We start from the raw sequence: 14,375 nt of genomic DNA, 5'->3' as shown, positions 1-14,375 counted from the left end.
TAGTGACTACAGGGTTGCACAATATAGCTAATAGAGTGAAACGTCAAGTCAGACACGATATTTCGGTGAAATATTATCTGATCATCACGAAAATCAATAGGGATCATCTTCATAATGACATTGACATACAAAATCAAAATCAAAAGAATCTGTAAAGAATTGTAACCTGTAGAGTGAGCACGAGTTGCACAATATAGCTAATAGAGTAAAACGTCAAGTCAGACACGATATTTCGGTGAAAAATTATCCGATCATCACGAAAATCAATAGGGATCATCTACATAATGACATTGACACACAAAATAAAAATTAAAAGAATCTGTAAAAAATTGTAGCCTGTAGAGTGAGCACGAGTTGCACAATATAGCTAATAGAGAAAAACGTCAAGTCAGACACGATATTTCGGTGAAAAATTATCCGATCATCACGAAAATCAATAGGGATCATCTTCATAACAACATTGACATACAAAATAAAAATCAAAAGAATCCATAAAGAACTGTAGCCTGTAGAGTGAGCACGAGCCAAATGTGAACGGACGGACGGACGGACCAAAGGACCGACGGGGTGATTACAATATACGCCCATCTTACGTGTGGGCGTATAAAAATGAAAAAAAGGTGCTTAATTTAAAAATATTTTTCTTGACAAACTAAAGCCAAGATACATGCAGGAAATTACTTTAAATGAATGAAATGAGTTTTACATCCTATTTTTCAGGAAATTACTGACAAGCATGCAGAATTGCAGATCTATTAAAAGCCATATAAATAAGTATAAGCTCAGGGGACGAATGATTCCCCAGGGGACAAAAAATTCCCCAGTATGACTGCCACCAACAAGACTTTCACTAATTCATGGCCTTTTTGTATCAAATCTAAAATACAGTCTAAGCTCAAAGCTTTTAAATAAATTGAAGTTCTCACAGCTGGTTTAATAGGAAATTAAAAAGACATAGAAATTGTAGCTATCGTCGAAAATAGAACAGACAATTGATAAGAGAGGAGATAGTAAACACCCACGCATTGTCACTATCAGTATATCTCTTTATTACTTTCACAATCATGTGGTTTAATAATTAAACTAATGGTTGGCACTAGAAATGTCATCCTGATTCATTGAAGGTGCTCGAGTCAGTCAATATTCAACCTTTGATCCATCAAAAGGCATTGACTATACTACATTTACATTAACGATACTATTCTTACATTGAAGGTGCTTTAGTCAGTCAATAGTAAACCCTTGATTCAATACTGATTTGTCAACTTAGCATCGCTTTAAGAGAGTCCATATATATATACAGGTAGCTAATGATTATTTGGTATAAATCAAATACTTTAAGAAAGTCCACAAAAAGCTAAATGATCATTGGATTTAATAATTCCAAATATAGCATGTATCCATTGAGATAACCACTGTGGCTGATTTTTTAATTTAAAAGAGGAACCATATGTTGTATTATGTACTTAAATAACAAGTTTGTATTTCCCGCTGTATGACGTCATCACTATGGACATGTCATTATGATCAATCTCATGCTAAAGGCTTGCCAAATGGCCTACCGTCTGTAAATAAACAACATAATAAAACACCATATATAGCTAATGTCCATTAGTATTTTTTCAAATCAAGCATATGATATCTTAAGAGCCAGGAACATAAAATTCATTAAGATGGCCACCATGGCTAATGGTCATATCGTATATGATAAATTATTCATGGTGAAGATCATAATTATTGACTACCCTGTCTCCGGGGAAATAAATAAGAAACAATTTCTTAAAAAAGAAATTAACAACCATTTTTACATGGATAACAACTTATGGTTCCTACCAGCTAGTCCCTGGCTACTTACAAGGTTAACAACTTAGCTTCAGAAAGGTTCTGTCTACCAGCTTGTTCTGGATCAAAGCTCCTGGCATTGATCTTTCCCAGGTTTTCTGTACCCATTTCAAACCTTAGATGGGACAATGAACAAAATGCCAATATACCTCATTGCACACTGCATGGAGTTGTCTGTCTTAGTAGCAGAATCAGAAGCAGAAAAGTAAGACATAAAACTTACTTATTTCCAAGCAATATAACTGTGTGTCTTTGTAACTAAAATCATACTAGTAACGGATAACTAATTTTCACATAATTAATAAGCTTATCTATTGCTCTTTGACCTAGGCCAGTGCTTTCATCAAAACTCGCCTCAATATATCCTACTACTAAACCAGATCCTCTTCCACATTACAACATATATATGACTAAACCATGCTTTTACATCAAACTACAATCATACAACTTACGAACGAAATTGATACCAACCTTTATCAGCACGTATGAACAGTCGTTTTTTCAACTTAATGGCCTCCTCCGCAGATGGTTCGTTATATTTGGTTGAAACCAACCCAAACATATTGCCTTTTGTCCTCATATTGATAATTTTACGCTGTTTAATTCCGTTATAAATTATCAATTATTGAATACGTCAAGGTTCAGCATCAATAGGTCTGTTTTATTTCTAGTATATGTTTTTTCACTCAATAGTAGGGCTAAGAATTTATTTGGTTTAAGTAGAAATGGTTTTTAATCAAATGATGATTCAGTAATGGAATTCTTGTTCCAATTTTGTTCTATTTCAGTCCATAGATTTTCAGCTGAGCCTGACAACCACAGTACAATAGACCTTTACATCCTCTAGATTGTTCCAAAATATTTTTGAAGTTCACTCCATATATTCTCCAGGGAACAATGTATCCTTACAACGTCTAGGCTGACTATATTTTGATTAACAGTAAGAACTCAGAAACCGAATAGTTTTTCTATATCAATTCATATATTTTGAGCCAGAAAACCACACAACAGTTGAAATTTACACTCTCCAGCTTGGCTTATGTTTACTTTTGATGTTCCAAATTTCTTTTCTTGTTCACTCCATATATAAGCTTATATTCATGTATTTTGAGACACAACAATAACACAGCAATGGATCTTTACACCCTATAGGTTGGCTTAAATTTGATAACCAGTTAAAGAACTCTTGCACCTAATCTTTCTCTACATCAGTCCATGAATGTTGATCGTGATCGAGATTAGTGTGCGATCGAATTTGCTTCTCAAATCTCATTGGCTTCTCAAATATCCGTCTGCTATTTTTCTCTCAGAGTTCAAATACTCCAAATTGAAAATCAATAGTAAATCTCGCCGATATAAATCACAATTCTATCAAAAGTGCTTTGAGAGAAAATCATCAATATCAATCGTCTACTCCAGCGTTCAATCAATTCCAGAAAATTAAAACCTCTAGAATTTCAATTTCATTTTATTTAGCTAATCCAGTCTTCTTACTTATTAGACAATTCAATTTAGAAATCTGAATATTTTTCACGAATTTTCTACAAAAAGTTTTTCTAAAGCATTAACATTGTCCAAAGTCAGTTTGTGCATATTTGTAAATCTTCCAAAAGTCCACTTTTAGTGTCTTCAAACTTGAAAATATATTCAATATTGTTCCTTAACAAATCCTCAATTCACCTTTGCCCTTTTGTAATGGAAAAACCAGTTTATGATATAAAATCTACAATCTTCAAGTCCACTGAACCAATCTATTTCTTTAAAGAAAGTTCAAATTGAAAAGAGTAGTAGCTGTTTTATCCTGTAGCCAAAGTTAAGTTCACTTTTGATAAGAAAATCTTTTCAGTAAACTGAATGACCAGATGTTAGGGTCTTTTCAATGAGTAGATTTAACCATTCACAACCTTTGTATAACATTAAATTTTTAATTTCTTCTTTGAATTAGCTCATTGAAAATTAGAATCACACTTGTGAACACTACTTTAACCCTGTGTCAATGCCTTCTGTTGAATAGAAACTTATTACCTTTCAACCATCTTACCTCAACGAATTAATGAACACTACTTTTACCCTGTTCCAGTACGACTGCCTTCTGTTGAATAATAACTTGTTACTTCAATCACACTAATCTCTTAATCACTACCACACTATTTCTTAGCGGATTTCTTTATTTACGCCCTTGCCAGTGCTTTACAAAAGAAATTTTATGAACTCTTTCACTCTTTACTCAATTCTTAACACAATTTCCTTTCATTCCATATTTTTTTCTTCACAGAAACAAATAAAAGCAGCAGGCTGCTCAATGATTCCTGGTAATCCTGAAGTAATCCCCAAGCTTAAAGAGATTCCATGTAGAATATGGTCGATATATGGCGAAGTTCCAACTCACTGCTCTAGATTAAATACCACAAATCAATAACTAGGACCTTAAACCCTTTGATTAAATTGGTTAGTGACCTAATTAGACCAACATTATGTTCAATCCTTGCTCATTAGTCGTAGAGTTCGGCAGGTGTTTTGGTCAACATGATTAGACTAATCCATTCAGTCAGTCATTCGCGACTACACTTTGCCAAAATTTAAAAGCACATCACACAAAATGTTCCCTCTGAAAGTTAATAAACATACTCACTCAACAATTTTAACTTCAACAAAGAAAATTACACAAACACAAGACAAACCGAGTTCAATTACACTTCGTTGTAATTCCATTCACGATTCTGACGTGAGGAGACTAAATTGCTTCCTGAAGTCACCCTAGAACGGAGACAAACTGAAGACCTTGTTTTCTGTCATCGTGATGTTTTCCCACCCACGTTTCATGAATAGAAACTCGACCAGCTCTATGGAGAAACCTTACCATCGATTTTCCCGCTAGTTGTCGTCATTGATTCCTGCAGTTTACGTCAGCACCAAGTTGGCATGGTGGCACGAGATGTCTTTCTTCTGACCCAATTCTGGAACTGTAATATCTAATCTATATTAATCATTATCAAAGTACTTTATACTCTGTGTATGACCTTGAAAACGGCTTTTCCCGCCAAAACCAGATAGCAGACGATTGTCTCCTTCTGGATGTCAAATGATAAATCTGAATAGCTTGCGAGGATCCAGATACAATCAGGTTCATTCTCAGCCAAATGAGGCGCCTAGTTTTCTATCGTCTGCGTTCTCATTCACATAAAAGCATCTAGCATAAGGGTCCGTGACCAAGGCGAAGAGAAATGTAACGGCCCTTTCATGACCTTGAAAGTAGCCTATGACACATTGAGATGTCAAATTCAATGAGTTTGAAGAGACCCGCACCTCATTTCCCACCTCTTTTCGCACACAACCCAGAGTAGGCTATGCTTTAAGCAGTCTGATATTTGACTTTCCATTGTTTCTACATTGAGATCAGAATGATTAAAGAATGGCTTACAATCGATTTGTCCGTTTACTATTGAAGGGAGGTAACTGCCATAATTGATTACTTGTGGTCTGGAAGCTTTACTGTTGCGCACTTACAGGCAAGTAGGGCCTAATCTAATTTAGGGGGGGCGGGGCGGAGGTAGCAGCCACCCCCTCGCAACGCCAAAAGCAAGTTTTTCGGGCAAAAATCTTGTAAGTAAAGATTCGGGCAATCTCAGATATCTGCCCCCACCCCCTCGCCCCCTCTCAGACATAACCTGGCTCAGCCACTGGTGGCACTACTAAGAATCATAATATAGGGGCCACAGAATTCTCAATAGGGGCTGACATTATAGGCAAGAATTTAAGATAATAGAAATTGAGAGTTGGGGGATAAAGCTGGGCCAGTTACAGATCTATGAATGGTTCAGAGCAGAGCAGATTCACTAGACATTGTAGGGATTGTTAAGATGTTTGATGAAATCCCTAATCGCGAAATATGCTTTATCACATAAGGTCCTTAACGATTAGTGACATCATCAAACACTTAGTTTTTATGTGCAGGACCCACAGATGTCTGATCGAAAATTGGAATGGTGCAAATTGATGCTATCAGTGTCCCCAATTTAAAATAAAAAATTTAGAAAATCTCTTTTACAATCCCTTTAATGAGGAACCCCTTGCTTAGAGGCAAGCTGTCACTCAGAAGCATTGTTTATGGAACCAGAAATCCCTCACAAATCAAGGTAAAACAACTATGAACCATGTTGGCCATGTAACAAATTGAATGAATGAATCATCAAGCGTAAAATAGTTAATGAAAAGTTGAATATTATTTAATAGAAATTCTATTGATCAGGTTCTCTAGCCACAAATCAATTTTTAAAAGTGTAAACCTACTTTCTAGTATACATATATTTATGTAAATTTAACTGGGCCAGAAAGTTCATAATAGTGAGTGGTTTACTATTGTATGCAAGGAGTTGAAAAAATCTAATTTTAAACTGAAAATAATTCCAACGCCATGGCCAGTGCTTCCAAGAGTCAACCCAGTAGTTACCATAGGGACTGGTTGAACCATGTCCACGAGCCCCTACCCCCAGACAAAAAATTCAGAAAAGCACAAGCTAAAAAAATTTCCAAGTTGCCTCATTTCAGGGGGGTCCTGCCCCCACCCCTTGGCCCCAATTAGAAACACCACTGGACTTAATTTAGAAAGAACATACACTATTTTTTTACTGAAAATTCAAGACTACACATTAAAGTAGCAGATGTCAGTTCTCAGATCAAATTCAGGTCAGAAATTCAGCAAATGAGTTTTAAATGAGATATATCCTGTATAGTAACATATTAATACATTGTTGTCAATAATAATAGCTACTAGACAAAGGTTAATCAGATTTTTCTAGGGCACATTTTACAAGCGTCACTCATTTACTCAATTTACTAGGTTTTGTCACTCATTTACTCAATTTACTAGGTTTTGTCACTCATTTACTTAATTTACTAGGTTTCGTCACTCATTTATTTATTTACTAGGTTTCGTCACTCATTTACTCAATTTACTAGGTTTTGTCACTCATTTACTTAATTTACTAGGTTTCCTCACTCATTTACTCAATTTACTAGGTTTTGTCACTCATTTACTTAATTTACTAGGTTTCCTCACTCATTTAATTATTTACTAGGTTTCCTCACTCATTTAATTATTCACTAGGTTTCGTCACTCATTTACTTAATTTACTAGGTTTCCTCACTCATTTAATCATTTACTAGGTTTGGTCACTCATTTACTTAATTTACTAGGTTTCGTCACTCATTTACTCAATTTACTAGTTTTCGTCACTCATTTACTTAATTTACTAGTTTTCGTCACTCATTTACTTAATTCACTAGGTTTCGTCACTCATTTACTTAATTTACTAGGTTTCCTCACTCATTTACTCAATTTACTAGGTTTTGTCACTCATTTACTTAATTTACTAGGTTTTGTCACTCATTTACTTAAGTTACTAGGTTTCATCACTCATTTACTTAATTTACTAGGTTTCATCACTCATTTACTCAATTGGCTAGGTTTTGTTATTTTCTTTCGATGGATGTTCTCTCCAATTTCTTGTTTGTATAGAATCACTGATTATTTTAAAACCACCCTCCTCTTCCCTATTTATGTTGACATGAACATTTCATTTAAAGGGATATGATCATCTAATTCTGAATGACTTTTAATCTAAATTGGAATTTTAAAGGATGTTTTCCTCTTTCAACCTCTTTTAACCCTTTCAACAAAGTATATCCCCTACTGTAACTTATATGTTGTATAGGCAGCCACTAGTATTTTAAAGGGTTAAACTGGTTTAATGTATCAAATGCCGTCTTAATCAGCTAAATTATCTTTTAAAAAAAACATAAGAAACAAATCAATAAATATTGAGAATAATATAGGAGAATACATTTTAAGGCACAGAAAAAAAACCATGAGAGTTAAAAAAGAAATAGAAAAAGTATCTAAGATCGCATGTTTAAATTTAGCAATAATTAATCTAGAACTGAATTAGTTTGTAACTTTCTTTTACAGAATAGCGAAATAGTCTCTTTAAATATGCATGTAATTATAGAATAGAAAAGAAAATGAACGGAGTTTTACGTCCTTCTATTCTGCACCTAATTCTGGCTAATGAAGATGGGCAACATCATGCAGTGTACAATGAGGGTAATTTTGTCAGGACAGCATACAGGGTCTCTGTTTATTGTCTCACACTTTACTTTTACCAAGTCAGCACCCCCGACCTGTACACTGACAGGAGGACACCGGGTTGGAAAAAATAATTTTTCTTGAGCCATGCCAAGATTGAACCTTGGACCTTCAGGTAAGCGTGTAACTCAAGTAGCCACCAGGGTTCCTGTAAAAGTTTCTGTAAATACACTAAGAGAGTAGAGTAGAGAAGAGTTAGTTAGTAAGCATAAGCATCCACCACCAAGGAACATTTCCAAAGCTCTGACTTACGTCTTTTCAGAGAAGCAGCTTGTATCACGGCAGTCACAATATCACAGTTACGCTGAAGTTTGGCGAGTCTTCGGTCTCGACGTTTTAACTGACGAATAAGTCGTGCTGACATTTGATTACTGCTTCTTTTTAAGTCATCTCTCATCTTGTATAATTTTGATAAACCTGAAAAAATCAATGACCGAATTAAAAATTGAAGACAAAATGGCTTAAAATTTTATGCCCCTCCCCCCTTCTCCCTCAGGCCTATGAAAAGTCTTATCTAAAAGTGAAAATTAAGCCCTCTAAATGCACGACAACTGAAATCTGATGCTACTTGGGGCCTCTGACAGCTCAAGACCCCAGCCTAAAGGGGCTTCAGCTCTTCCGTCTTTGCCTTGGAGAGATACATCTCATTTCGCCCCTGCACTTCCCGCCCCCCCACCTTCACACACATTTTTTACCTATGCCCATGTTGTGACTATATTTGTATCCTGTCATATTCAACCAGATGTACTGTTAGATAATATAAAAGTATTAAATTTTAATTTACAAAATGTTCAACATAGTGTGACAAATAACAATGAAATATTTAACAATTCTTATTAAAATTCAATTTTTTACAAAGAGTTTTTCAAGAGAATTCCTTGTAATAATTGCAATATGTTTAATAATTTTCCATTTTCAATTTAAAACTGCTTATTGCTTTAATATCTTACATGTCTTGCAATTCCACAAAATATAAGTATTGATGTCACTAATTGTAAAATATGCTTTAATCACACAAGGCCCTTCGTAATTATAACTTCATCAAACACTTCGTTTTAGTGGAATTGCAGGAACCACAGACATCTGACTGGTACAAATTGATGCTATGATTGTTCCTGACACACAAACAAATTTTATAAAAACCTCCTTACTATTTCTTTAACTTGAAAATATTTTGTTATTGTTAATATTGTAAGAAAAATTTTATATCAAATTTAATTTTTTTTTTCAATTTTTAAAATACTTTAGTTAATATGCAGCTTTGACAAGTTATTATTGTGAGTAGAATATACTGTAATAATATTCAGTTAATAATTGGAAGTTTACAAGTGTTGATGAAGTATTGAGAATAACAGCTATATAACCAGCTGTTAAAACAGATAAATAAATAGATAAAATAATCTTCCCCTAACAAATAATCAATGTGTCAACAAATTTCTATTTCAGTTTATTACAAATCCAATATTTTAAATAAATAGAATAATGTTTGTATTGCACTTTTTTTAATACTGACTGCTCTTGAAACCATACAAGTGTAATATACCGATGTTATCAGATTTCTACTGATTTTACATGTTATCTCTACCTACATGTTGCTTAATTCTACCGATTGTTTTTTTCCTAATAAAACTCTCACAGGACGTTTTAAGGCTTATTTAAAAAAAAAAAAAAAAAAAAAATTGAGAGCTTAAAATTCACAGATTTACACACTCCAGATTATCACCCAATTGTCAGATTTTCACCCAATCCCTAGATTTTCACCCAGTCCCTAGATTTTCACCCAATCCCTAGATTTTCACCCAATCCCTAGATTTTCACCCAATCCCTAGATTTTCACCCAATCCCTAGATTTTCACCCAATCCCTAGATTTTCACCCAGTCCCTAGATTTTCACCCAATCCCTAGATTTTCACCCAATCCCTAGATTTTCACCCAATCCCTAGATTTTCACCCAATACCCAGATTTTCACCCAGTCCCTAGATTTTCACCCAATCCCTAGATTTTCACCCAATCCCTAGATTTTCACCCAATCCCTAGATTTTCACCCAGTCCCTAGATTTTCACCCAGTCCCTAGATTTTCACCCAATCCCCTAGATTTTCACCCAATCCCCTAGATTTTCACCCAATCCCTAGATTTTCACCCAATCCCCTAGATTTTCACCCAATCCCTAGATTTTCACCCAATCCCTAGATTTTCACCCAATCCCCTAGATTTTCACCCAATCCCCTAGATTTTCACCCAATCCCTAGATTTTCACCCAATCCCCAGATTTTCACCCAATCCCCAGATTTTCACCCAAAATCCCTAGATTTTCACCCAATCCCCAGATTTTCACCCAATCCCCTAGATTTTCACCCAATCCCCAGATTTTCACCCAATCCCCAGATTTTCACCTTATCGCCAGACTTCAAACTCCATGAAATGAAGTTTTATCTCGTGAATCTTCTGCTCATAAAATTATAGGGTGTAAAATATGGGAAAAGCTATTTTTTGGAAAGCACAAGGTTAGCCCTGAATACAAGGTATATCTATTAACATATAAAGTATATGATCTATAAAGCCCAGTTGAGTATATATATGCCCTAATAGGAAGGTATATTTATTAGGATATATACAGTATATTAGCTATAAAGCCCAGTTGAGTATATATGCCCTAGTAAGAAGGTATATTTATTAGGATATACACAGTATATTAGCTATAATGCACTTATAATGCACTTATAATGCCCTGGAAGTATATTTACTCCCCTGTTAATAAGCTGAGTGCTTAATGGGAATATGAACAAAAACGACACAAATAAAATGGATAAACCAGTTGAGTAAAACAAACACTAAGCTCCCACCAGGGGCTAAACTAAACTCATTATGATAAACTCATTAAAGCATGGAGTGATTAAATTTCATACGCACTTTGGTTTTGTAGAAAAGTTCGACTTAGTCGTGGACTGTGTCTCTTCTCGGTTGACCAATTACTATACACATCAGCTCGGTGAAAAACTTCCGATGTACTTGAATATTCAGTGAACGTATCACTGTCAAAACTGTCCCTTCTAGTCCCATGCCACCGATCGTAAATCTCCTCCAACAGTCCGTCCACTATAGAATCCTGACGTTCAAGGCAACGTTTGTAAGTAGTTGCAGCCGCATGATCCAGTTTACATACTGGTACGTTATTCCACGCCGGACCATCATCCGACGAAATACTTTCAAAACTTTGTTGATGGTGTCTTGGACTCCATTGGGGTAAATGATCCTGACTTTCGACTTTCGGATTCGGAAGAAACAAGTCGTCGTCGGAGTCGGAATAGTAAGTGACACTGTTGCGATTACCGATCTTCAAGTGCGCCATATCGCCATGAACGGTGAATATAAGTCGTCTGCAGTGTCACACAATGTAATAAAATGTATAACTGTTTTGAATACGAATGGAAACTACACTACAGGCGTATATTTATAACTCGAACATGTGTCACAGTGTACAACTTTTCTAGAATATCCAGTCTTATTTTAATGCAACAAATGTATGCAAATTTGTTTCAAAACGTCTTGATAATCGGAATGTGAATGTCACGTGATGCAAACAAGTGGCCACGTTTTTGTGTATAGATCAATTATATTCAATTAATTTTATCGTCAACTAGCAAGCTCAGCTGGTAGTCCGAAACACTATCAAAATTTGCAAATTTTGCTCAGCTGACATACTTCCATATTTTGAATTTAAATTATATTCATATTAGGTATCCTGTTGATGATTTTATAACCAAATTACATGACATTATAATACTTCAATATATGCCTCTGATCTCGGTAGAAATGCGTTCGAAAATCCTAATCTGTAGGTTAAAAAGTTCGTAGTCTGCGAAATCAGCTTGTACCCACCATTACAAAGTCCATTTGATCTCAAATAGTAAAAGGCATCTCGACCATTTCAGTCCAAATCACAGCCATACATAGTAGCCAAGTTATCACTACCCTTATTGTACATACGGAATAACATGTAGGCCTACATATCGTGTCAAAAAGTTGGCAAATGACACAATGGGGGTTATCCGGTATCAAACTAAGCCATGTCTATGAATGTAGGTCAACATTGATACTTCATGAAAAATTAATCCAATAAGGACACGAGAATGCATGTGCATTTATCACGTCAGATTTTCGGACTACCAACAATAACCATTTCGCGCCAAATTGTTCAAAATGTCAAGTTGATCGTCTGGATAAATACAATTGACGACTAATGAGAATCCGGGTTCTCAAATTGATAAACGATTCTGAAGGTTTAACTACAAAACCCCAGGACGCAGGCCTACTGACAACGAAGTTTGGCTTAGTGCCTAGCTCTCACTCACGTGTTCTGTCATCTCACATCTTCCCTCATTGTAGACTGCATTACAACTGCCAATTTTAGCCCAACCATTAAAAGCAAAACGGTGCCCAAAAGGCTACACCAGTCGCCAACTCTCCACACCTAGGGTGAGACTTAAAGTATCGTGGCATGCACTTACAACACAAACCCTACCCTCACCAAACTCTTCCAACGTAGCCTACCTGGATGCCACAATTTTTCCGTTTTAAAACGAGAACGTGATAATTCAACATAGAATGCCGTCATAGATTCATTTATTTTTTATTATCGAATCCTGTTTCAATCAATATCTTAGATCATGGTGACAAATCTTTACAACCTAATATCTGAAATATTTCACATTAGCCTCTGGGTGGCAAGCATCTTCGTTTGAACCACACCCCTTCAATACATATATGGAAATATATGGGCCTGTGTAATTATTTCGGACGTGCCCCCACCCCCAGGAAAAAAAAGTTAAAAAAAAAGAAGCGAAGTAAGTATCACAAAGGCTAAAAGCATTTACTACATAAGCAGGCAATAAATTGACCTACAGACTGTATGAGAGTAAATGTTAAAAAATTCATTCTTGCCCAACGCACTTAAGTCAACAGGTCCCCACCCATTTAGTGGAGAAGAAACTTCTGAGCATATTCTGTCCTTCTAATTGCCCATTTTTGCGTCTGCCCAGGTAAATGTGATGTGAGTCTATGTTCCTTATGAGTTGTCATTTGATCGCAGAAGAACCGAATAAAATGCCTTTCCAGATAGGAAACTATTTTTAAAGTTACCGCCTTTGCTAATAAATCTCTTAATATTCAAAGTATTAAAAATTAATGCATTTTAGGCAAAGAAATCAGAGGGACAACACTCCTTTAAAGTAATACAACTTTATCTGTAGTCTGTATCCATATATATAATTTTATTTTTATATTCTGATTACCTCCCTTTATACAATTTGCCGATTTCTTCAATTCGAATTGACATTTTTCTAACAGTTGGAGTTGTGCGCCATATCGGCATTTGATCGGCTTGTTCCTTCGAGGTTGTCGACATCACCCCCCCCCCCCCCCCCTTTCAGGCATTTGAGAACTACGGTGACAAAAAAGTCAAAGGGAGGGAGATTGGGGGAAGAAGGGTGGGAAGTGGACAAAGCGGGCCAGTCTTAGTATCCCATCCTCCACCGCCCTCCCGTAGAAAGGAGTCGTAAAAGGCTTGCTCGAGTATCTCAGTAGCTTATGACATGCGATCGAAATTGCCTATTGTGTTAAACTCTTGGCTTTTGAGCCATTATTTCTATTCGTCTGCATCGACTACTCTAAACTCTTAAAAAAGAAAAAAAAATGAAAAATCAATAAAACTCTATAGTAGACTTACACTCGAGAATTGTGGTTAACCGTTTCTATAGACATTAGTATCAAGTCTTTACGTGGTACAGCTGCCTAACAAAGTCGTATTTTTAAAATCAACGTCTGCTGAACAATAGGCAATGCATTGGAATAGGAAAATTAAGTTCATTTGACTGGCAAGTGTGACAGAACAGAATCGTAACAGAATCATTTGATATTAACTATGTGATACCAGTGTAATTTGTGGAAACGTTGTTTTACCATGTAACGCAGGAGTGTACTTTAAACCAATGGCGACAATGTAACTTAGTGAACGTTGTTGACCATGTACCATAGGAGCGTAGTGTATAAGCCGGTGAAAAACAGAAGACTGTATTGATGTGTAAATTGTAGAAACGTTGTGTTCCATAAAAGCCCAGGAGAAGTATATTATATGGACTGATGGTGACAACAAGTATATAAAAGCCTACTGAATAAACGGATGACGACAATGTAAATTGTGGAAACGTTGTGTACATGCGAAGAAGTAGGTAGGTAAGAGACCACAGGATTGTCAGCATCAGGTACCTCCAACTCAATGAATGATAAGAAAGGAAATTAGAGTTGGAAAGGGGGGAGGCGCAAAACCAGCCAGCAATTGTTGTGGGTCTGGGTTGGGATTGCCTCCCCCCTTTCCAACTCTAATTTC

The 14,375-nt window shown here is 35.7% G+C and overlaps 1 protein-coding gene across 1 annotated transcript; it reads left to right on the top strand.

Annotated features, from left to right (window-relative positions):
• Positions 1–10,228: 10,228 nt before the first annotated feature.
• LOTGIDRAFT_85026 (hypothetical protein) lies at positions 10,229–10,384 on the top strand (the record flags this gene model as incomplete). Its single annotated transcript, XM_009066753.1, has 1 exon — positions 10,229–10,384. A coding segment is annotated over one exon (156 nt), but the record flags the coding sequence as incomplete, so codon positions are not given.
• Between the last annotated feature and the right edge of the window lie 3,991 nt (positions 10,385–14,375).

This window comes from Lottia gigantea, assembly GCF_000327385.1.
Source record: "Lottia gigantea unplaced genomic scaffold LOTGIsca_79, whole genome shotgun sequence".
Classification (NCBI taxonomy): domain Eukaryota; kingdom Metazoa; phylum Mollusca; class Gastropoda; family Lottiidae; genus Lottia; species Lottia gigantea.
This window is presented reverse-complemented; position numbering and strand designations above follow the sequence as displayed.